At 45.5% G+C, this 26,432-nt stretch overlaps 1 protein-coding gene across 1 annotated transcript in view; it reads right to left on the minus strand.

Moving 5' to 3' along the window:
- Nucleotides 1-26,432, minus strand: part of GUCY1A2 (guanylate cyclase 1 soluble subunit alpha 2) — a 1,089,165-nt gene that overhangs the window by 316,386 nt on the left and 746,347 nt on the right. The window contains exon 6 of the mRNA XM_085621484.1: nt 3,427-3,570. Within this exon, the coding sequence (XP_085477610.1) occupies nt 3,427-3,570 (144 nt within the window). The remainder of the gene's footprint in view (nt 1-3,426; nt 3,571-26,432) is intronic.

Here is a 26,432-nt window from a genome sequence, read left to right on the forward strand (position 1 = left end):
GCCATACAAAGTAGCCTCCTCTCTGTAAAAGACAACCTGTAGCTTTTTCTTTAAGAGGTCTATCACTAAATTCAAAGGTGGTGAAAATTGCTTCATGTACTAGCAGTTTAAACTCGTTAATTTTTCCTCATTCTCTGAAGTGGCCTTTGGAAGCATGACGTTCTACATCCATCCCACACAAACTCCTTAAACACCCCAGTGCAGATTGGTCTTCAAATCTGAGCCACTGCATTGGAGCCACAAATAAAATACTATGTAGAAAAATGTCTCCATAGACAGCTAAACTAATTCCAAACAGGTTTCATCTTTCTGCTGTCTTCGACATGGTCAATTTGTATTTAATCATGGTACTTATAGAGCGCTACATCCATCCCGAGGGGTATCACAGTGCTAGAATAGCTCATCCAAATTGTTATGCATTGTGCTGTGCTGGCTTTAGAATTCTGTGCAGGATACCGCTGCTAAACAGTAGGAAAGTGCCTGTGCTTCTCCTCTAAATCATGTATGTGTTGTACATTGGAACTGCTCTCTAATGGTCAAGCAGTTGGCCACCTGTTTACCCACCAGGGGTGGCTCCTCCACTAGGGCAGAGGAGCATCGCCCCACTGCTTAGTATGGGAAGGAAAAACATAAAATGGTAATACTTTTGTTACTACCATTTTATGTTGTCGGGGCTGCTCTGAGAGCAGGGGAGGGGAGGAGTGGTGTGCCTGCCCACTCCATAGTGCACAAAGCTGTCATTCGCACTCTGCCTTTTCTCCATGTAGGCTGCATGCAGCCTACATCGAGAAAGCCTACATCGAGAAAATGGTCTCCACATTAGCCCCTGGCAGGTCGGCGCCCCAACCAATCAGAATGCTGCTTGAGCAGCATTGTGATTGGCTTAGGGGAGGGAGGGAGCCTGTCTGCCTGCTTCTGCTTCCTGTTCCTATAGAGCAGGAGAGCAGAGAAGATCTGGGACCCAGGACCCGGCCAGGTAAGTTTCATTATATTATTTAAAAAAAAAAACTAAATTAACTCCCTACCGGCGTGAGCCCTCGCCCCCCTTCCTCCACACGCGAGTTGTAACGGCCGCGATTGTTACCTACTTCAAGGACACACAAATCTGAAGGATGCCTGACACTGAGAGGGCGTAGCTGACTATAGGAGACTATACTCTGCAGGTACTAGGCTGGAGAAAGACTTTATGCCCAGATGTCTGTCCTGAGGAATTAGGTAATGCAAGACAGACCAGAAGTAGCTTTCCCAACAGATGGAGACTGAGTTTGAAGGTAAAACGTTTGACCAGAATTACCTACTTGGTGTATCTGACCCCTATTCCACTGTGGTTGCCCTGAAATTGTGCCTACATCCCGATCCACTGTGAACTGTTGCTTTTCCATAGTGCTTGCCCACCTTTTAAGTGTTGTTTGCCTAAAAAAATTAAACTTCCTACTTCTGTTTCTCTCCTTATGCTGTTTTGATGATCTTTGTGTCTTTTTGCTAATTATTTTTGTTTTCTATTTTCATTCATTAGATTTGGAATTTTATTGTGAATTATTCCATACTTGTTGTTGGTACTGCTTGAACTTAGAACACACATCTCCTGGGATTGCCTGCTACTTGCGCCATAGGTATTGGGGATCGAGCAGAGATTCTCTCAGAACTATGTTTTGACCTAACCAGAGTAGTCTTATTGAGTTTTCAGGGGTGCCCCCTTCCAAAATAATAGTCACACTTCTTACAGTATACTACACACCAGTGAAGAAGACACAGTAGCCCACCTTGTCGTATTTGACCACAACACTCCCATTTAACAAACACACCAATGCCTCCCCCTGAAGCTAGATCAATCTACAAAACAGCATTATCACATGTAAACTTTTTCACAAGGTAGACTTATTTACCTGGCTGAAAACTTGAAAGCTTAGCAAGGCTAATACAGAGCTCATACGCTTCCATTTGAATGCCCTGCATTCAAAACATTATTGGCTCAATCATTTTCTAGCTGTGCAACCAGAGTCTGGAACTCACTCCCGCTGCTTTATAAATTAATGCTTCTCTTTACCATTCAAGAAAGGTCTGAAATGGCTTCGCTTGGACAGGGATTTCCAAGCTGGAACCACCTAATTACATCTCCAATTAATTCTATTTGTGACCAGTTACCTCGGTTGCCCCTTGTTTTCTTTACTACTCTTTTTTACTCTCTCCTTCACTTCTTTCCTTTTCTCAATTTTCCTCTACCTTACATGTACATTTAGTTTGTTCCTCTCTTACCCTCCATATCTGTTTCAATTCTACTCTCACATGCACAATCTTCCATATTTGACCCCCTTCTGTTTATTTTTTACTGCATCTATATACCCTTGTTATGGTTACTTATTATTTTCCCATGTTTACATCTATGTATGTCCTGCAAACGTACACCTATAACTATGTATTTTATTTCAACATGCTTCATTACCCTTGGGCCATGTTTGCACAACATGAACCACACGAATAAATAAATTAAATGACAGTGGTTCTTCTGCAGTTCCACATTTTAAAAAGTTGTTTCATTATGGGAACAGTACAAAAATGTAATATGGCTATAAGGATAACTGTTTTTCAGAATATGAAATCATCTGCCTGTAATGAAGCAGTGCTGCAAATTGCTTCAAATGAACAATAGCTGTTAGTATGATTTAATGTATCAAACTAAAGGGGAATGTTCAACTCCTGGCATAGCATATCCCATCCCAATGGACACTAACAATTTCATATATGCTGGTCTGCTCTATAAATCTTTCTGACATTACTCCAATACTCAGTATATAAGAGGCGATAATATCCTGAAAAACAAAGAAAATAAGTTTCCCGCTCCAGTTCATACAGGCACATTGACAATGGTTAGAAACTTTGAGTGTCAACCGAGAAGTCTGGGACTATTGCAAACATTTGCTTATAAAACAATGAAGGGTCCCATAAAAAAACAAATCCATCCTGTGCTAGAAGGAGAGGAGAAGTGGTCTACTGACTATGCTTCTGACTTTTGAACCTGGTGACCTGCGTTCCGATCCTGGCTTTGCCACTTGACAGAAAATAGTGTGATTCTAGGCAAATCAATTAATCTTCCTTTGCCTAAAACTGAGAATATTTGTGAAATGTGATGCCATTGGAAATATTTGAAATTTAATGTCATTATGCAATTTAAAGGTGCAAATTCCCAACTGATGGACACAGTCTTGTAGGTTTACCAGCACTCCCCAAAACATACAGTACTCTGCTCCAAGCCTCTTCGGACCATTCTACATCAATGATAATACATACAACCAACCCCTGTGAAAAACAGCAACACTTGACTAGATTACTCCAAGACTGCAATTTACTTCAGTTCCTAATAGGTGTCCGGGATGCACATAAGGCGACATTATCAAAACAACGTTAAAATATGCCCTATGACTATACCTTAATAGGACTTCCATCGGGTGTGAGCACCTCCCCTGAAAGCTCCATCATCTTCAAGGCCATAAGCGCTATGGGTTTGGCGTGACTAAGACTCTTCCTGTGGAGCCCGGCAGCGACACAATACGCATCGCCTATTGTCTCAACCTGCAGAAACCAGAAAAGAAAAGAAAGACATAAGCATCCAAATCCCTAAAGTTGAATAAATGTAGCTTGAACAGCACAAGCAACTATTGACATGTCAATTAACTAGAGCAAACAAAGTATCTGAAATTAATTCTCAAAATGAGGCCTCCTGGTGCTAATTGTAAGCAGCAAATGAACTATGGAAGCGTTATCCCACGGGTGGTCTATGGAAAATGCTACCATCACACATTAAGAATACATTGACTGCCTGAATATTGCACTATCACGTTCATTACAAACTACTGCATTAAAGCTGTTGCCTCGAAGAGTTCTCCAAAAAAAATGGAAATAATGTATTTCATTGGATGATACAGTTGCCTTTCTATGGAGATTTCCTGCCTTTTGATAAAGTTCACACCAACATACATCTGAAGTTGGTCACTTGATTACCATTAAATTAGATAAAAGTAATACACTTTGGGGAATATTTCCAAGTATTGTACTGCAGGACAGTGCAGCAAATCCCCTTGCTGCGCTGTCCTGCGTCACAGGGAAATGTCAGGAATGCACTCTATCTATCCAATATGGCGCATTCTGGTCCTTTCCCCTTGTGCCGTCGCTGTCTTAGCAGCCTAGCACCAACACAGGCACCCCTTGCATCATGGTGCAAGGGTGACTGTGTCACAAGCAGGGTTGTTTTTGTGCATGAAGGGGCACCTTCCTGCACATTTCCAATCCTGAGAGGCTTTTTCCTCTTGTTATGTGTACTGCTTGATGCAGCACACATAGAAAGAGGAACAAATGAGGAGAAATAAACATATTTCTCCTTGCTAAGTCTTTCCTGGGGAGGCATATCTTTTTGGCGCATTCCCAGGGTGACCAGGTTTGGTAAACCTAGGAAACCATCAAAAACCGTGGGAGGTGCTTGGGAACACCCACCGCAATGCCCATGGAGCAACTCCCTTGAGCAGAGTAATGAAATGCAGCGATTTGCGCTGTGTTGCATAACTCCATATTTTTGAAGTCATTCAAAGCCATGCAAAGTGGCTTCAAAAATATTACTTAGAGGTTTGCATCACACATGTACCATATAGAGTGGTGCAAGCATGACGCAAAGCTCGCATAAAAATGCCCCTTTATTTCTAGTGCTTTGCCGAGCAGATGAAATGTTTACTTCAGTTTTTCAGCTCAGACTTTCAAATTCGTTTTCCACCAATGATTGGTATATTTGATTACAAGAAAGGGGAGTTGTACTAGTGCTTAAATATGACGTTTCCGTTACATCTGTCTTAGGTCTGAAAATCAAACTACATACATACATTCCTACCATGAACAATTAGCCATTTTCCCTAATCCATAGCACCTTTGATGTGGAATAGATGGTGAAAAACAGATTAGCAATGAATATATTAAAATGTGAGACCTAAACTGCTAAAGCAAAGAGAGGTGGTTCATAAAGTGACACATCATTAGGTGAACGGTGATAAGAAAAAAGTTAATGTGTGACATTAGAGAAAAGGTGATAAACACTTTGAAATATTTTGCCTGTAGGTCTTCAGTAACATCAGTGCAGTTTTCTAAAATGTGTATAATTTCTCCCTTTTTCACTTTTCCTAATTCGTCAGTTCCAAATGGATGACGAGTTTGAGTAGCTTATCCTACCTTATTTTTCACAGTATTTCCTTGGAGGATTAGAGGTGTCAGAGTGTAATATAAACATAGGAAGCAGCTGGAGAGCTCTCCCAATAACAGTGTCTATTTTTATTTTTTGCTCGCATAACCTTTCTATCTAGAGAGTCTACAATATGTAAAAGGTGAATACAATACCATGCCCATTAACCATAAGAATATGGAAAAAAACATGTCCTGAACAGTTTACTACATTATACACCCAAACAGTAAGAGTAGTGTAAAATAATGGTTTTAGATTTTGAAAAAAAGACTGGTGTTAAAGGAGAGTGAAAAACTAACTGTCATTTTCAGGTCAATTATAATCTTGAACAAAGTTCTAAACATATGTTCTGTTATGTGTATTTGTAAAGTGCACAATCAGCTGTGAAGGTATCCTGGCCATTAGCAGGTATGTGTGCCCATCTTTGCGTGTAGGAGGTTGGTTAGTTGAAAAAAGAGATCTTCAGCTTCCTGCCAAATTCAAGAATAGAAGAAGAGTCTCTGATATGAAGTCGCAGGCTGTTCCACGCTTTAGGAGTCATGTAAGAGAATGCCCGTCCTCCTGATCTGTTTCTGTGTATGTGTGGGATATGTGCGAGCAGGAGTCCTGCAGAGCTGAGGTATTTGGGTTGCTGATGGAAGGGGATGCAACTGTTCAGGTAGGTGGGGCCTGAGTTGTATAGTGCTTTGAATGTGTTAGAGGAGTATAAGTTGAGCACGTTTGTGTAATGGGAGCCAGTGGGACTCCCTGAGAGTGTGGTGTGATGTAAGTTCTGTGTGTGAGGTTGAGGATGAGTCTGGCTGCCGAGTTTTGGATCGTTTTCAGACTTCTTGTGAGTTGCTTGGTGATCCCGACGTAGAGAGTGTTCACAAAGCCAATCTTGCAAGTGACTAAGGTGTGAGTGACAGTTTTTCTAGCGTTGCTTGGGAGCTATTTGAAGATCTTCCCAAGCATCTTCAGGGTGTGGAAGCTGAATGCAGTCATGGTGTTGACTTGTACAGTCATATCCCTTTTGCTGTCATTGATGATTCTGAGGTTCCTGGCATAGGTTCTGGGTGTGGGTCTGAGTTCGGCTGGTCACCAGCTGAAGTCCTATTGCCGACGACCACTACTTCTGTCTTGTCAGTGCTGAGCTTAAAACAATTTGCGTTCATCCAATTAGCGGCTTTGGTCATGAAAGTGGTGAACTTGTTTCTTGTGTTTTTGCTCTTGTCCAAGAGGGAGAGCATGAGAGAAGATGTTGCTGTCTTGTGTGCGGATGACATTGGCCTATGCCTTAAAGAGGGTGGAGCTGAGCGATGAACCCTAAGAAACATTGCAGGTTTGTTTGCAGGCTTCCCATGAGTAAGGTGCCAGGCTAACAGCTAGTGTCCTATCTATCAAGAAGGAGAAGATCAAGCGGAGAGCCTGTCCTTGGATGCCAGTCTCATGGAGATTCCTGACGAGGATGGGGTGTGAGAACTTAAAAATACCCCATATGAATGCATTTGTACTATAAAATAGGGACTGATTGAATTTTACCCTTGCACATGTCATTTGTAAGTACATAAAAAAGGTAGGGTGAGGTGCAGGTATATGAGTTTTCCTTTGGGATCCCACCTGGCAAAATTATTTTTTCCTTTGAAAAAAGGTATTTTTTTAAAGTGCACAAAGTGCAAATGCTCAATTGAATTAGATTTTCATTCACAGATTTATCCATCAGATGGGAATTCTGCATGTGCAAATTTTCCATATGAATGTTCCTAGAAAAATATGGCTGCCACACTTTTCAGGGAGTACTCCTGCAATTGTTTGAGAACTCCAGTAAGATTACAGCTGCGTTTTGTGAATAGAATTTACATTGGAATGATTGTGTACATCAGCGCATGTTAAATATGGCATGTCTAGAACAGATGAGAGTTCCGGAAATTTGTAATAATACACATCATATGAATAAAGTCTCAGAGATGGGAGCAACAATTTTGACTGACTCTTGCCCATCAATACCAGTTTCCCAGAGCTAAAAATGCTACCTTTAAACTTCTAGCCTCCACAGCTGTGCCATGCATATGAGAGAATCATAGGCAAGCTTAGCATGTGGATCACCCTGCCCCAGACTTCTGTCTCCTTTATCCCTCTATATGTTCCAGGTAGAGCTATGCATAACTTTTCTTTGCAAAGGAGCTCTACTTAATTGACGGTTCTGTGTTTTTTAGGATCTGACATATATCAAAATGAACAATTCATTCCATTCCTAACTGTAAGGAGATGCCTCTTTTTGCATTTCCACCCCCACATTTTTTGGACTTATGCTGCTGGTTTTTCAACTCTGAGAGTGCTTCTACCCAGATCTCAGTGCCAGTATGGTAAACCCTCACAAAGTGTATGTCAAATTGGATACCCCCAATTAGCAGAGGCTAACTTACTTATAAGTTCCTAGTGTGTTGTACTCAGGGCATGTAAGACAGTGTCCACCCAGGTCCGCAGCACGGATTGTGCCACCCTGTGCGTGAAGAGGTACACCTTTGCTCTCAGCCTGCCACTACAGACTGGAAGGGCAAGGGTAACACTGCTTGTTCGACTTTTCAATTTAGACCCATGGCAAAGCCCCCACTCCCCTTATCAATAGCTATAAGCCGCCCTTAGGGAAGACCTATTGAGCCCTAGGGCAGGGAGCTGCATATTATTAAGTAGGGCATGCACCTTTTATATGTGACCTGACAGCAACACTTCTAAACTGTGTTTGTAGCTCCATTGGCTAACACAGAGTTACTGGCTGACCATTCAGCCCGGCTAACTTCTGAATGGGATCACTGAGACCTCCTGGGGAGTGGTGGAACAACTCCCAGGTTTAAGAATGATAGCAGCCTGCTACAGTGCCAGGTGTTACCTCCCCTTCACAGGAAGCCACTCAGGGTCTTAGCCCAAAAGTTGAGTTTCAAAGGTGAAGCCACCTTTGGTGGACAAAGGTTGATTGCACTCTTGAGGGGCTGCCCTTTGTTAGGTAGACATTCAGGCAGTGGGAACAGATAGGGGAGTCCGGTGCCCAAAATGGTTTTCCAGTGGGCGTGTAGCCCACTGGTACCACTCCTCCAATTCCTAACATCTGAGGATGTTTTCAGACATCTTGCGAGCAGGCAGAATAATGCACTCAGGGATTGTTAGATGCCAGACATAGCCAGAAAGTCATCACCAAGAGGGAGGAGACCGCGTAGCCCATTTGGCTAGTGACCACATCATCCCCCAGGGCACTTTCTGGGCATACATATGACACCCCTGGCACCCTAAACTTTAGATCATGTCAGAACTGGCGAAAGGACCAAAGAAGGACTGCCCTTCTTAACCCTTGTTTTGGCAAAGAGAGGCTGCACTCACTGTATACTGGACTGCACCTGCCACACCTTGGGCTAGAGAAGAGAATACTGTGGCTGTGGCTCCTGGCTTAGGGGAAAGTAATAGTGTATATTCGGGCTAAACGGAGTAATGTTAAACCTGGCCTGGATGGCTGGAAATCCTTAACATAATTTACAAGGGCTTGAAAATGAGAGAAGACAAGCGGACCGAATGTTGTTCATTCCTCTTTCGAAGCCTTATTTGCAGCACAATGGGGCATATCCACAAGGGCATTGTGCCACTGGAACATCACTTTTAATGACGTTCCTGTGGCGCAATGCACTGCTCCAAATTTACACAGTGGCGTTATGTCACTTTTTGTGGCTTAATGCCGCTTTGTAAATATGGTACCCTTTCATTGAAAGGAGCGTGCAATGGATGTTGCTGTGGGCATTCCACCGCAACACTAATTGCTTTTTGAAGCTGCTCTAGATTTACAAGGATCTGTAAATCTGCGGCAGTGCCATGAAGGAGCAGGCGTTAGAATGGCGATACGAGGAAAAATGCTTTTATTTCTCCTTGTTTTTCCTTTTTTTATTAAACATAGAAAGAGCAAAACACCATGAATGATTGTTTATTTGCAGAAGGATGCCCCTTCCTGCGCATAAACAGTCATTAGAAAAATTACGATTTGCAACCTCTATGTGGTCTGCAGAATGCAGCACACATAGAACTAACAAATGGCCATTATTGTTAATGTGCAGAAAGGGACACTGATTATGGCCCCGGGGCCCAGCCTTTTGTTGCTTTTTTTTTCCTAAAAGGGAGGGGGGCCGCGAGCCTTCCCTCACAAGCCCTTTTTGGCCACGGGGACCCCATCCCTCGGGGCCTGCCCCCTTTTTTAAAAATAAATAAATAAATAAAATAGGTAGGTTGGCCCGCGGACTGATTTCGGCCCGAGGTATCTCATCCCCCATGGCCTTACCTCTCTACTGAATTCCTTAGTCCGACCCGGGACTCCCACTTTTTAAACATTGGGGACCGCAGGAGGAGCCTGAAGGCCCCCGCAGTCTCTGAAGGCTTCACACATCCTTCAGGAGACTGTATTGATTTTAGACAGATGAAGCTGCTAACATGTAGTTCCCTTTGTCCAAAAGCACCCAGTGTACCCACTTTTTTAAACGTTGGGGACCGCGGGGGAGCCTGAAGGCCCCCACGATCACTGTTGGCACCCCGCATTCAGCGGGAGCCGGCATTTCTTTTGGACAGATGGAGCTGCTAACATGTAGCTCCCTGTGTCCAAAAACAATTCTGCTCTACTTCTAGTAAGTGAGAGCAGAAAGCAGAGCAGTGTTTTCTATGGCTTGGTGGGAGCGGTGATCCTGCCAAAGCATAGCAAACAGCAATGTTCTGGGGGTGACCCCCCAGGACATTGCAAGAGCCAGCCTTGGGGGGTGGGGGTCCCCAGTTCCATTATTGCCAATGTTAATTTAGCCCCAGGGAGGTGGTGGTCCCCAGGACTGTGGGGGCTGCGTGGTCCACTATTTAATGATAAAGTGTTGCCCTGGGGAGTTGGAGGTCATTGGGGCTGCGACGGAATGTGCAGCCCCCACCACATCAATGTTTTCTTTTACCCTGGGGAGGTGGCAGTCACCAGGGCTGCAGAGGGGCCAGGTGCCCCCCCCCCCATATTAAAATTAAAAGGTTGCCCTGGGGAGGTGGCAGTCCCCAGGGCGAGGGGTTTTGGGCGAGAGCAACTGCGCACTATTGTGTCAGCAAAGCCCTAGGGAGGTGGTGGTCCCCGGGGCGGCAGAGGGATTGGGCAGGCCCCCCACATTAAAATTAACATTTTGCCCTGGGGAAATGGCAGTCTCTAGGGCGTGGTGTTGGTAAACCCCGCACTATTATTTAAATGAATCCCAGAGGAGTGGGTAGCCCCCGGGGCTTAATAGGCTTGTGTGCCCCCCTCCTTTATTTGTACATTAGACTCGGGACCTGGCCCACCCAGGAGCCAATTAATAATGAAGCGCTGGAGACTGTGTTTTTAATTTTTTTAACCCGAATCCGGGGATCCCATTGCAATTTTTTTTTAAAAAGGCTTGTTTGCCCTGAGGAGTCCCAGTGGGTCCCAGAGGGAGATTTGGTGTAATTTTGTTCAGTGGTTCGGGGCTGTAGTCGTGTTAAAAAAATGGAAAATCCCCATAGACCTAACATGGGGGAAATGCGTTTTGAGACCCCCTTTTTCTCTGCCCCCACTTGATGGATCACCCCAAAACTTTCAACACAACAGCTGAACCAAGCAGGGGAAGTGTTTTGATAATTTCGTGAAGATTCGTCAAGCAGCACCAAAGTTATTGACAAAACAAAAAATGCTTTTCCCATGAAAACTTTGGTCCTAACTATAACTACCTACTAGCAACTGCCAGTAGGGAGGGAGGGAGGGAGGGTGTGTGTGTGTGTGTGTGTGTGCGTGCGTGCATGTGTGCGTGTGTGTGTGTGCGTGTGTATGGGTGTGTGTGTGTGTGTGCGTGTGTGTGTGTGTGTGTGTGTGTGTGTGTGTGTGTGTGTGTATATACACGAAAAGTTCAATTAAGCGATCACTTAGGGTCAGTTTACTCATCAGATGATGGTTTAATTCAGTAACGCTTTTCGTTCTGCACAGCAGGCTTGTTTATGCACTGTATTGTGGGAAAAGACTCCAATACATGAAGAGTAAAGAAAGTAAAGAAGGACAACATGAGCAGTAAACCATTTACACCAAAATGGTATCCATTTTGTAATGTTGTGCTAGGGGCTAAACAAGTATTGGTGTGTCATACAAAATAAACCCCTCGGACCATTGTAAACCTCACTCAAGCGCACACATTAATGATTAATAAATGTTTATATTTAAATGATTGTGCGCACTTCTGCTATTTTAATCAAAAATTACACATGATACGCAGTTGCTAGTGAGTGAACCTTGTGTCTGCTACAGTGTTGCACTAAGGATTTCTATTGCTAGGTGCTAAGCAACAGCCAGACTCTCTATACCGTGTGCTTAGCAGGGGGTCGTGGCTAAGTGCCAGAGAGCATATGTCTGAGAGGGTGGAAGAAAAAAGAAAAAATCTGAGGCAAGTGCCCAATTAGTCATATCACCCCTAGATGACAGCTAGGTTTTTTTGCAAGAGGAAATACCTTGCAAACTGTTGTATGTACTGATCTCGACATAGTGCCTGCGTTTTTTACCAGGAGGAAATGTGAAACTTTAAAGTACATATATATCTATATTTTATTAGCATTTCAACTGTATATATATCACATCATGATCTGTATTCACAATACATGTTATGAAACACACTTCCTGTATCAGCAACTTTAAAGTAAATATCCCAGTTTTTAAATACAATTTACCCTGTCCTATGGACAGTTTAAGGCCTACTCTAGAGATTACTTAAATGTATTAAAAAGGAAGGTTTAGACCTGGCAAAAGCTTTATTTTTTTAGGTTGAAATGGCAGTTTAAAACTGCACACAGGCTGCAATGGCACACCTGAGGCATGTTTTAAAAGGCTACCTAAGTGGGTGGCACAAAAAGGGCTGCAGTCTCACTGGTATAAAAAACAGTGATGGATGGAATGCTTGAATTATTCTCATCCACTCGTAATCACCCTGGTCGCATCCCAATCCATCGTTATTCTGCACACCATGCCACCTCAGTTTGGATCCAGCCATGAGCAAGTTAGTCTTCACCCTGCTCCAATAGGAACAAGGATTACCAGTGGCTGAGATTAATTCAAGAATTCAATTCATCACTGTGTTGTAAGTGGGATGGGTATGCCCAGGCGTGGGTCCCATGCACACTGTCTCACTGGAACTAAGCTGTGCCCAGCGGATAAGTCCATAACTAGGGCGAAAAAGGTCCTGGGTTGCTTGTGTTCTGGTTCAAGGATGGCCTGGCCTAGCAGTTTGGGCTGGATTGTTCCTATTGGAGTAGGGACAGGACTGATTTGCATATATCTGGGTCCAACTGAAGTGACATGGTGACTAGAGACATATAAGTACATTAAATGTTCCAATTGGGTGTAAGCCAATACTACCATGTTTAAAGGAGTGAACACATGCACTTTAGCACTAGTTAGCAGTGGTAAAGTGCACAGAGTCCTAAAGCCAACAAAAAATAATTTCAGCAACACAGGAGGGTAGAAGCCAAACCTTTGGGGAAAACTACCCTAAGGCTGTCAGGTCTAACAAACATGTTGTCCCATTAGCTGTAGATTTGTATCTAGTATTAATTCACATTGTGCAAAACCTTTGTAAATGATTTTGAGGGCACAATGTTTATGTGGGAAGATATTTTGACCACAATATTCTGGTACCATGCTACATAATAAACTACTTTGGGTCTGCTCTTGGAATTAGTGCCACTTGCACCTTTGACCAGAATGATTGAGATTCTACAACACAGAACTGAAGACGATGTAGTGCAATTAAGCTGCATTCATTGATTTGCATTCTTACTGATGAAAGGATATACCGCGTTCAGCAGGAGGATTCCCGGGTCTGCACAACATAAGCAATTTGTTGACTTCCACAAAGCATCACACTATCCCCACATGCTTTCACATTAAATGAACCCTTCTACAATTTGTTGGCACAGAGGGTCAGTCGGGTTGCATTTATGTGCTGATGTGCCTATGACACTCAGCTGTCCTTTCCCATATCTAGCAATATAAAGCAAAACAGAGACAATAAACATCAGATTTTAGTTAATTAACACTTATATGGATTGGAATTGGCTTACACTGAAGGGAGGAGAGACAGAGCTTATGTTTAGAAGATTCACAATCAGTCAGCGGGAAGAGTGAAGAATATCTTGCCAACCCTTAAGAGACTGCAGTACCAGTGGCAGGAGAGAATACATTGCTATGGATGAAATGGAAACCAGAGGTCTGCTCCACAAATGCTGGTGAACATCACCCACTTCAAAGGTACACCACTTTTCAGCAGAAAACTCTGAGCATATTTCCAAATCGAATCAGTCAATTCCCACACAAATAGTTTCAAAAGGAACCTCAGGCTCTTTCTATGTGGCCTGGAGACTGCATTTGTGATGCTGCAAGTTCCCTGATACAAAAAGCAGGAGATGAAATAATAACATAAAAACAAAAATACAATGAGGCTTGGTGAGGTGAAATGCTGAAGAAAATCTGACGGGGTCACTGCAAGGAGAAAGATAAGATACAGCTGTCAAACAGCTGTCCTTGGAAACCAAAGAGATGGAGTCCATCTCTTTTTCAGTACTTAATCCCAATCGTTATGGGGTTGGATGGTGTAACGGATGTTTCGTGCTTCAGTATCCCACAACACAGGCGGAGCTCGAAGAGCAGCAGAGCACAATTACCAAACAGATATGGAGCATGTCCCAGCAGCAGCAGTGTAAGTTTGCCTCACACACACAGACAAGGTACATCATAGGTAGCAGCAGGGCATGCTTTCTCACACACAATCGCACACACAGACAAGGTACATCATAGGTAGCAGCAGTGCATGCTTTCTCACACACAATCACACACACAGAATGCGCAAAGAGAGGGCAGTAAACACACAGGCGCACAAAAGCACAGGCATCATCACTGAATAGTCCCTTTCTCACAACGATTTTGGTCAGGGTGTGCAGCAAAAGTACAAGATTGAGTGTGTGTGATTGTGCCTTATAATGAGATGTGTCTGGCGGTGGGGGGGAGTGTGGGATGTATAGAGAGAGTAAAGCAGAGTGTGAGAGACATTGAAAAGACTTATGTGTGTACAGAGAGACAAAGGTGACTTAGAAATGTGGGGTAATGGGGAATCCGAGGACTGGATTTATTGGCTTTCATCATTTTGATAAAGTGTGCTTATTTAAACACACAACTATAAATAATATAAATGTAATGAATTCACCATATGTGCATTTTCATATTCCATTTACACAACGAAATGAAGTTTTATTTATAATGCTTCAATGGTCCTGATGTTGAGATCCTAAAAATAAAAGTCAGTGTGATGTTCTCGTTGTATCCAAGTGTAGACGGCAGCTTATGTAGAGCGATGCCCGATGTACTGCAGACTTAGCGAAAACAAGTTGTCTGTGAATGCTTAATTTCTTTAATAATTTAGTATGCTGAATATTCAGGCAGTCTTTCTTCTGCAATGGGACTGTAAACCTTCCACATGCAGAGAAGTGAGAGAACGAGGTTCAAGAACTGCCGTTACTTGTATTATGCAAATGCTAGTTATTGCTCGCCTAAAACAAAGGTGCATTTATTTCTTCATGTATATACAATATGCGCTCACTGGCACTGTGCTTTGGCCTCCACAAGAAGCCACCTAATTTTGCAACTGAACAATTCCTTTGCCCAGGAATAAAGAACAAGGGAATTCGTAGGCGTCTTCAGCCTCTTGGAAATGCCCAGACCAAGAGCCCAATCGCACTATTCCTGAAGTGTGCTTGTGTTAAGGCAGACTCTGCTGTGGACCACAGACAAGGGCTCTTGACTTCATCACCGACGTGGCCTTAGACTGCTTTCTTCATCATCAAGTCCTGGCCTTATACAAGATACAACGTCGTCTGTTTGATTTTTCTGAATAACTCTGTGATTTTAGAGCCCTTTGTGCTGCCATTGGAAGAGCAGAAGAAACAGACAATTATTAAAATACATTTGCTGACCACTCACATCTTCGAGCATGGCACAAACTCAGATATGTTCACTTCACAAGTCATAGCTCTATGCAAATTAGACTACAGAAGCGTACTATACGTGAGAATCTCCGCGCAACTAAACAAGAGGCTCCAGGTCATCCAGAATGCAGCAGCCACACTTACACTCAACGTCACACCCACACTCATATAGCCACTCATCTCAAAGACCTCCATTGGCTCTCCATCAACAAACTCACTTTTTTCAAACTACTCTTGCATCCATACAAAGCAGAAGTGGCTGCTCTTGATAACAAGTGGTGAGGCGGGGTAAATAACAAAAAAAAAGCACTTACCTGCCACTGCCGCCCGCAGTCTCGAGGTTCCTCTGCTTTGGTCCCGACTTTGATTCCCCATGGGCTGGTGCACACTGCGCAGGCTCCTAGGCCTCAATCAAGACACTGCTCTCATCCTGGTAATACTACTTACCAGCATGAGAGCAGTGACAAGGTTGGCTTGAGCATGCTGGTATGAAGCTTGCTCAGGTCCTAGGAGCCTGTGCCACTTCTCCATCCACCTGGCAGCACAGCTCGGGTGTAGAGAGATCAAAGTGCGCATGACGGTTTGGCCGCCCATAGACAGCTGGCCAAACCATCATGCACACTTATAGTGTGCACTACTCCTCATCTGCTGTCATTATGGCCCGCCCCACCCAGACTTGGTTGGTTCTAGTGGGGAAAGAAATATAAAATGATGATAAAATGGTTTTATTATCATTTTATTTTTCCTGTTTCCCTCAGCTGGCTCTCAGCGGGCAGGAAAGGTGGGGGTGTACAACACTCCTACACCATAGGGGAGGAGCCACCACTGATACAATGCACCACACAGCCTACGGCCTGGGTATCTAAAAAGCCACATCAGCTTTCACTCTCCATCTAGACACCTTTACTCTGCCAGCCTTCTTCTTGCCATTGTCCCTTGCATCTAATGAATCAGAGCTGGCGGCTGCACCTTTTTGTAACTGGCTCCTAAAGCCTGGAGCAATCCCCCCCACCCCCCTCCACACCACATCAGAGCTGCCAGCGCAGACTCAAAGAAATGAAAAACCTGCAAGCCTAGTCATGTAGCTTTGATTTCATTTTTTTGGTCTGGTGCAGCCAACATAATACCATGAACAATGAACAGATTTGATAAATTACTCCACCTTAATCTTCAAGTCAAAAAGATGGCGAGAAATATACCCCTCCACTTACTTTTATTCATATTTTTAGTTACTTGCTTCTACATACTCTTATTCCTACACCTATAAATATGTGTGCCTAGTTTGACTCCTACTTACTCCTACTCTTAGTTGTCATTCATTTCTCTTCTACTACCCCTACCTTTCCTCCTTCCCTAATACCACTTAACTCTTAGTCTAACTGATACTTGCACCTACTCAAACTCTTATTCTAACTCCTACTTTTACTTCTTCATAACCTCACCCCTACTTAACCATAATCGTTTCCCTTATTCTTACTCCTGCTTGCACCTACATTTACCCCTGGTCTTAATTCTAGGTCCCCCTACTACTACACCTTCTCTTACTCCTACTCTTACTCCCACTCACTCCTACTCTTACTGCTCATCCTCTCTTACTGTCTGCCACGCTCATCTTCTTTTTCACCTCCTTCTGTTTTTCTACTTATTGATTTTGACTCATCTACTATCTTATGCCTGATCCTACCTATGCTCATTCTATGTGCCATAATCTTTTCTCCGGGGTTCCTCTACCCTGTACTTCTCTCTTCACCTCCGACAATCAACTATTTGTCGTTCTGAAGTCAGCTTAAGGAACTAGAAGCAAACATATATATTTGCTGACTTGTTTCAACAACGGGCTGGGTCATGTGAGTCATTTCATTCTCCGGAATTCCTCTTTCATCCAGTGACGGGCCGTGTAGGGCGTTTTACTGGGGCGGTGACATGGCGCAGAGGAGGGGCAGGGTGGGGGGTTGCAAAATGCGGCTACGGCCGATTTCAGGTAAGTTACGAAAAAGAAAAAAAACGAATTTCATTGAGCGCGCTGCATCGCATTTGGCGATGCTGTGTGCGCAACGAAATTCATTTTAGTATTTTTTTTCGTAACTTACCTGAAATCGGCCGTTTGCCGCATTTTGCAACCCCCCACCCTGCCCCTCCTCTGCGCCATGTCACCGCCCCGGTAAAACGCCCTACACGGCCCGTCACTGCTTTCATCCACAACAAACAAGTAACTCTCACAAGTTAATCCCCGCTTTTGAACTAACCCAACAAACCAGTGCTTAATTTGTGAAACAATAAGTGCCAAGGCTAGGGAGGAAAATGCAGCTTGCACCACCCATTGCCCCTGCCAGCACTGCCAATTAGACAAAAAGTGAAACTATGTGGCAGACTGTCAAAAGTTCTTGGTGTTGACAACTAAGTGCTGGCACCTAGCACCAGAAACCACCTGCTCAAATTAAGCACTGCAACAAATTCAAAAATGTACCTGTATCCAGCCTCTTTCCTTACCATATGAATATCTTACGTTTGTCATAAAGGCTCCTAAAATGCCAACACAAACAACCTATGCAGTATCAACGCAGTTCCTTGTAGAAAAAGGGGAGCACAGTCAAAACATAATTTTCTAGCAAATTTTCATGCAACCACTTGTCAGGTCATCCAATAGGCATGATGCTGAATTCTCTAACTTTGTTTTCCTCTGTTGATTCGTTCATTCAATGCATCGCCAAATCTGTCACTGATTTGATAGTTCCTTAAGCATATAAAGCACTCAATTCTTACATATGCATACATTAGGAGGTGTTTTTAGCAGCCATTCACAAGGACATCCCGAAAAATAAATCTATACTCACCACCGTGCACTACATACTTGAATGTATCACAATTGCAGTGCTATGTGGTAGTATCTAACTGCATACACGCCATCCGTCATCTGTCAAATCAGAACCAATTTCACCAGCCAGTTCTCAAAAAATATTACCTCAAACCAAATGATGACTGACAAAAATCTGTTTTGTAAAGACCTTTAATATGGACTGTCAAGTGCAAACGTTACATGATCCTAGATGGCAGTTCGTGCTGGACTGTTCCCATGAGGCACAGGGTCAGGACTGATTTGCATATGGCCAGGTCTGAACTGGGGTGGCATGGTGAGCAAAAGAATTATGGATTTAACCCAGATCTCTTGACTGGGGGAGAATGTTTTGATTTGTTCTGCATTCCATCCATCAATTGTATGTCTTTTACATGATCCTAGATGGCCAATGTTAATCCACTGCAAATAAAAGAATTCCTCTTAGCATACACACTACTGATGACCATTTTATATCTCAGACATGTTCAAATAATCCAACTTTGGTTATAGGTAATGTGGTTGATTGAGCGACCGGCAAAGCACTAAAATACCCCTTCGTAAAGAAGCAATATTTAAAATTGATAAATCAAATACAAAAATGAACTGTTTAAATGTCTACTTGTGGCGGCATTTGTTGACTGTTCATGTGTTTTACTTTTATTTGTCAGCATTTGTTTTTGAATTTATTTGATTGAATTTAATTTCTAAAGCATGCTAATACCCACGGGTGTCTTGGTGCTGAGGATATAAAAACATATTGAAGACGAACTGATAGGAGGCTCAGCAAGTTAAAAAGATGACAAAAACAATCAGGATTTCAGCTGTTTGCAAACGCTAAGAAGATTCAATGGTTTCTGAGGTGTAGTGGCAGTTTGTTCCACAGCTGACAGATGGTGTAGACAAAACTGTGGCCACCCCAGGAGACTTAGGGGCACATTCTCAAGAACGTGTGATAACCATCGCAAATTTAGCTCAGCGCAACTTTGCATATCGCAGTCCATCGCGGGAAAACAACACCATGTTAACGTGGCATTCACAAGGCGGCGGCACCATGCGATAGTCACACGATAACGCTTCAAATGATCGTGTTAAACACAATGCCACGCTGCAAAAATGCGAAACACCAACGCCAAAAAAGTAGCGATGAGGCCAACCGCGATACATAAATCTGCGATAACCAGTGACAGACCTGCAATTCCCACACCTAATGCAGGAAAACGCAACACAAAAGCAGAGCTCAAAACCTGCGAGATGACAATGTACAAGCACACTCCCACATCTGTGACGTAGAACAAATGACCATCATCCCACATCACATAGGCATCTCCACACAGTCACAATGTACAATGACACGCAGCCTGCATGTAAACTGCGCCAATGCAGACACATGCTTGGAACACACAGTGAAACCACATTCTACCACGGTATTGCAGAGGGACAAGCAACCCCTCCTGCACACAGACCTGTCATGACCATGAGCAATCAATCATGCCAGCGTGGACAAATGTCGGGGCAGTGACTCCCGCTTACATACATGTTGCACATGTTGTGGGATCTGAGTCACAGGGGGCATCAAGGTGGTACATAAAAGACCCGACAATGAGCCCTGATGTCACCTCTAGGCCAGAAATGGCAGCCAAAATGGAATGGACCTGGACACATGTGAAATGCCGAAGAGTGACATACCATACCAACTGTGACACACAGGACTGGCAGTTCAAATACGTGACACCCCAAACAGCACCACTGCACAGATGAGACACACCCACCATCCATGAACATATCACAAACTCGCCATCACACTTGTCGCACTCACACCTGACTGAGTGACATGCCGGTACAGATGAGTGAATGTAGTTTTGCAAGTCATTTCTTTGCAAAATCCGTGCCTGTGGCCAATCTCTGCTGTCCCATAAATGTCAAGGACAGTCACAATGTGACTTGATCATCAAAAGAAATATGTAATGATGTTGTCCCTGTGGGTTATTTATGCTGCCGCTGCAGTGGGGCATGGTCCACCTGCCTCATCCTCATCATCCGGTGCCTCTGGGACTGGTATCCATGGTGCCTTGCTGCATACACATGTTGTGCAACACACAATATGCAATGATCATCTTGCACGCGATGTCTGGCCTGTACAGGAGCCGTCCACCTGTGATGTCCAGGCATCTGAAACGTGACTTCAATACCCCAAATGTTCGTTCCACGGCTCCCCTGGTGCGTTTGTGAGCAGCACTGTACTACCTCTGGGACTGTGAGTTCAGGGCACAGAGGGGTGTCATCCTCCAAGTGCAGAGTGCATATACCTGGTCACCTGAGACAGTGCAGAGAGACATGAGTCAACGGTTCGTTCGGCATGATGTGTTGGCAAGCTCACTGTGTCATTGGTGTGTGATATGTGTGACTATGTGATTACTGTATGACATGTACTGCCTGTTGCACATGAGTGGCATCAATGTGTAGTACGTAGCCTCACTGCTGCCCCACCCTTCCCCGAGCTAATCCACCAGCGTGCGCAGCACGGTTGCATCACCTGCACCCCATTGCCATGCCAGTCTGCGCATGTCCAAAAGCCTGATAGCGGCACAGTGATGTAGTTTGCTGAAGGTGTGCGGCCACGTGCGTGTAAGCCTATGGTAAGGACAGGGTGGCCAAAGATGTAGGGTACATGCCTGGCGAACTCGCCCTGTGCTTGAGTGTACACCTGTGGCCCATGCCGGGGAAATAGCGACACACACAACAGTTGGCATGTATGTTCCCGGACCCCGTGCGGGCTTGCTCACCCTCATGTACCCCTCGGATGGGGCCGCACACCGTAGGCATGGCACGAAGCAATATCGCACAATGCGTGATGGGTGGCGCCGACACCACACCAGACACACACGCATCAGTTGCCTCTTTCCCAAGGTCTAATCTCAACCACGCCCAGAGCCACGTGTCGAAAGACCAAACCCCACGCCGTACTGCCGTACGCTGGTCAACTCACTCACGCTCACAGGGGGTCCGATACAGCCACATGTCAAAGGTCTACACCACTGCCTGAGATGACAAGGTTGCACAGGCTGTACACAGCACGATGTGATGTGGTATGGCCCAGGGCCTTCATGAATACATAATGATCTCATGGACACAATGAGATAATTTGTGGTATGGGCACATGCACCCGGCACCTTTATTGCCAGGGTGACACGTCCAGTGATGCCTGTGCTGGATGGGTGTAGGGTAGTGTAAGCCCCCCTTCAGGGGTTGGCTGGTGCTGCCAACAACTACAGCAGTGATCTGACAATCAGAGGTCCAAAGTACAAACAGCAGGGGTCCATGACTTGAGCTGCACAGAGTTAGTGGCACAGGATGCACTGCGGCAGGCACAGGCACACCCGCAAGGAACGGTGACTTGTGGTGCACTGAGATAGGGCCACAAGAGCTGAGCGGGTCCTCGTTGATGTCCCAGGAGAATGTCGCGGAGTGGAACGGGGGACAGTGGGAGGTGCTCGTCCAGGGAATGATGCAGAGGGGAGGAGCAAGCAGAAACAGACATAATGAAGGAGATGAATGCTACAGTTTCCTGGGTCCCACCATGTGAGTATCAGCTACATGATGAAGACAACCCCCAGGCCATGGACTCAGATGCCAAAATAGTCCAACGGGATGGTGCCCATGACTCCCGTGGCACAGTATCAGTCGCACCAGAGCTGGAAAGGCATGCAGTCTGCGATGAGGCCAGTACACTGATATCAACTCTGCAACAGACAAATCAAGAGTCAGTTCCAAATGTGCAACCTACTTGTCCGCTGTGTATACAGGTGGAGTGCGTCAATGGGAATGAGTACTGCGTGCCTTGCGAACGGAGGCCATGATGGTCTGAGGAGGCTGCCATGGTCGTGGGCCTCAGGCGTAAAGCTAGCACAGGCACGTGGTGGGCACTCTTGGAGACACGCCGGTGTCGACAGGTGTGCAGTGTGGCCAGGATACGCAGGGGCAGACAAGACTGGTTCGGGGAGCTGCGGCCCGGGCTGCAGCAGGCACACATGATCGCAGGCACCGCTGCACACAGCATCGGCATCGTCGCGGGGTTTGAGGCGCCACCCTGGCAGAGACATTGGCCATTCCGGAAGAGAACCACGCCCAGGACTACGTGCTTTCTATTCACACCCCTGCGCTAGCCTGGCACATGCCGGGCAAGCCCACTACGCACACACTTACAGGGGGGATGTAACAAGCAACATTTCAGAGATCTTCCCCACTGGCTGGGGTGACATGGTTGCGTCCACTGTCCACAACACTCCAAACACCAGCAGCATATGTCGACATGGATATGTCTGTGGTCTGAATACTGCAGTCTGTCCAGCACATCCACGCCACACTTGGCAATGTGTGCATTCTCAGTCATGGGTCACTTGCCTCCTTCGCACATGCCTGGTTGCCACCTGCCTCCACATTCCGCTGGTGTGTGACTGATGTGCCATGCCGTTGGTGGGTCATGTATATGGCTAGCCCAGGTTGCCACAGTAAGTTGTGCTGTCATGTCTGGTGGATGGGCATGTTGTTTGGCATGTTGTTTGCGGGTTTGTGATGTGTGTATTGCCAGAGTTGTGGGTTGCATGATTGTGGAGTTGAGGTGTGTGGTGTGTCCAGTTGGTACTTACCAACGAGCACTGCATTTCCGTAGGTGCCATCCTGGAAGCGCCGGTTGATGATGGACTGTCGGAAGATGTATGAGTTGTGCACACTGCCTGGGTAGTTGGCGATGACATTGGTGAAGGGTCCCCGGTGGTCCACTATTGCCTGCACATTGATGGAATACGTGTGCTTTCTGTTACAGTAATTGTGTGCAGTGTCGGCAGGGGGGACAAGTAGAACATGTGTGCAGTTGATTGCCCCCAAGACATGCAGGAATCCAGCTATGCCGTATAATCCTTGCTTGGTCTCCAGCTGTTCCTGTGCAGCATGGGGGAAGTATAAGTACTGGGGTACCAAGCTGAGGATGGCATCCAGGACAGGTTTGAGGAACTTGGATAGGGCTGGCTGTGAGACTCCTCCGACTATGGCAGTTGTTGGTTGGAGTGTCCCAGAGGCCAACAGGTGCAGAACAGCCAGCAGCTTTGTCTGCGGAGGGATGTTGGTTCTCCACTGTGTTGGTGCCGTCAGCCTGTGGGATGGCTGTCCTTTTGAGCCTGTAGTGGGCAATGACATGCTGTGGTGTTACGTTTGTGAGGCTGGTGCGTTTCCCGAAGGTCCGCTGTCTTTGTCTGCGCTGCCTCTGTGGTGGTCTGAGGAGGGGGGGCGGTGGGGGTCTAGGTGGGGGTGGCGGTCTTGGGGGTGGGGTAGGTGGGTGTTGTGGCCCTGTTGGGGCTCCGAACTGCATGATGAGTAGCTCCATGGCATCTGTTGAGCTTCTGGTGTGGCTCTGGGCTTGGTTCCCTTTCTGGTGCTGGTTGAGGTCCAACTTTGCACCAGGTCAGAGCAGGTGTTAATTTCCTGCTGCTAACGTGCCTTATCACCTGTTTTGGGATGTTATCGACAATCTGGCTGATCTTTGAGAATGTTGTGGAGTGGTGTTGTCGCTGCTTTTTGCTCTGGAACGCCTACTCTGCATCTCATTAGCGATAGTTGCCGTGGTCATCCGTAGTGATGTTTTTTGAGGGTGCTATCGCTGATAATCTGGTGGTATCGGCAGTTTGCACTGGCTTGTGAATGGGGCGATACATTTATCACGACTTTGGCTGTGCTAAAGTGCCATTAACTCAGCGATAGCTCCTTGAGAATATGCCCCTTTGTTTATCCTGGGAACAGAAACTGAGAAAGATGCAGCTAATCTCAGTTTTCTATTTGGTTGGTACCACCTGATTTTACTTGCAAAACAGTTGGGTCTAGTACTACAAGGTCCTGTGGAATAGATAGAGTGCTTTGAAAGCCACCCTTTTCTTTACAGGAAGCCAATGGAGTTCCATTAGAACATTTGACACCAACTTATTTTTGGTTGAGTTTCTTTAGGAGGCGAGCAGCTGCATTTTGCAGCCTCTGGAGATTATTGATCTGGCGATTGTCAAATGCTGATATAAAGGGCATTACAATAATCAATCTTTGATAAAAACAAGAGTGATGACTACTGATTTTTGGATCTGGTAGGGAAAAAAGGCAACACCGTCCTTGGTGGGCTGAGCAGTATAAAGCAAGATGATGTCAATTTGTTAACTTGCTCTTTAAAAGATAGATCAGCATCACAAATTGCCCCAAGGTTTCTTATTTTGGGGACAGGCTTTGGAGGGGAGCCCAAGGCTTGTGGGCACCATGAGTGACCCCAAAAGGTGGACTCCTTTCCAAAAATGAGAATCTCAGTTTTTTCTGATTTTTATTTCAAACAATTGGCACTCACCCAATTCATATATTTATTGGATCTGAATGCAACTTCATCCACTTTACTTGGGAGTGAGACCGTGATTTGGGTATCAGCAGCTTAGGCCACTGTAGCAAAACTGTAAGACTGGATCAGCTTTGCCAGCAGTGCTACATAGATGTTAAAAGGTGTAGGGACATTGACTAATGTCACCTGGTGCAGAATTTCTCCCAACCCCTAAGAGTACCACTGTCCCAGAGTACAGGCAGAACACTTGTCCTCCTGGCAAGCCACCATGTTTTTAGGGGTACCCTACAAAGCAAAAAGAATGGTGGTAACGGCATTGTTAGAATCCGCCTTCTCTGGTTGGCACAGGTAGGTACTTGTGACAAGCAGGGAACCTTTCCTCTAGTCAGGGTAAGGGGTTACACTCCTAAAATAACCCCTGCTCACCCTCTAGGTAGCTTGGCGCGAGCAGACAAGGCTTATCTCAGAGCGTTATAGGTTAAGCATTTGTGAACACATACAGTAACCAAGTGACAACACTACAAATGGACACCACACAGGTATTTATATTAAAAATAAGGATTCTTTATATAGGATTATCACAAGACCATTATACGATTAAAAATACACAATACGGTTGCTTAGTTGGTAGAAGATTGCTTAGTTTCTCTTAAGTTCTTAAATGCGACACTTTAAGTCAATGTACGTTAGATGCGACACGCAGGGCAACAAAAGTGTTGCAGCGATGCAGATGCGTTGAAGTTCTTGGTGCAAAAGAAATAAAGACGGGATCTTCCAGATGCGTTACGCTTCTCCGATGTTGCGAGAAGGCTCGACTCGATGCGTCAGCTACAGCGGCGTCACCTTTGGCGAGATGCGACGACAGCGGCCTTGGCAGCGGCACTCTTCTCCGACGTTGCAAGACGCTTCCGCTCGATGTGATGCTGCAGCGACGACACCCCTTCTGCGAGATGCGACAACAGCGGCACCGACGGTGGCACGCTTCTCCGTGGATGCGAGGCGCTTTTCTGGATGTGGTGCAATGCGACAACTACGATGGCTGCGATGGCGACACGCTTCCTCCTCGATGCAAGACTCTCCTCTCGATGCGGTGCAATGCGACAGCTACGATGACTGCGATGGCGACACGCTTCTTCGGCGTTGCGAGACAATTCTGGAATGATGCGAGACGCTTCCGCTCGATGCGATGCTGCAGCAGCGACACTCTCTGCGAGATGCGACGGCAACAGCTCCGACGGCGGCACGCTTCTCTTCCTTGCGTCGCGCTCCCAGTTCCTTGCGACACGCAGTCCTTCAGAAGGCCCAACAACAGCAGCAGGCACTTCCCAAAGACTCTGGGGAGCTGGGGGTGAAGTTCACTGGTCCTGGAACTTCGTTCAGGGGGCAAGCTCAGTTCAAGCCCTTGGAGATCTTTTCAAAGCACAAATTGAAGCAAAGTCTTTAGTAGTCTTTCTCCTCTCCTTCATCAGCAAGGCAACCACTGCAGGCCAATCCCCCAAGTCAGGGACAGTACTCCTCCTACAGCTTTCCCAGTTCCTTCTCCTCAGGCAGAGGTTCTTCTTGTTTCAGCAGGATCTAATTTCTTGGGAGCAGGGTCCCAATACTTATACCCCTAATTCCTTTGTTCCTCTGGGGTAGAGGGGCCTTTGCCCAGTCCAAACCAGTTCTTGAGCACTCTGTTGACATGACTCTGCCTTTCTATTCAGGGTGCAGGGCAGAGACATCTGCCGCTCCGCAGGAGGTGGAGCCAGCATTGTGGTAGCAGAGCACAACCCTATTCAGAGCCCAGGTGTACTCCTCCCACCCATCTGACTGCCAATCTTCCTATTCACTACCAAGCTACCTAGCCCTGCCCCTCTGGGTTTCCCCAGCCCTGTCACTCACACAACCAGACAGGCAGATACACATCATAGCAGAGGCGGGCTGAAATGGTCAGGCAAGCAAATACCAACTTTCTAAAAGTGGTATTTGCAAACACAGAATATTAAAATAAACTTTAC

This window comes from Triturus cristatus, chromosome 8, assembly GCF_964204655.1.
Source record: "Triturus cristatus chromosome 8, aTriCri1.1, whole genome shotgun sequence".
Lineage (NCBI taxonomy): Eukaryota > Metazoa > Chordata > Amphibia > Caudata > Salamandridae > Triturus > Triturus cristatus.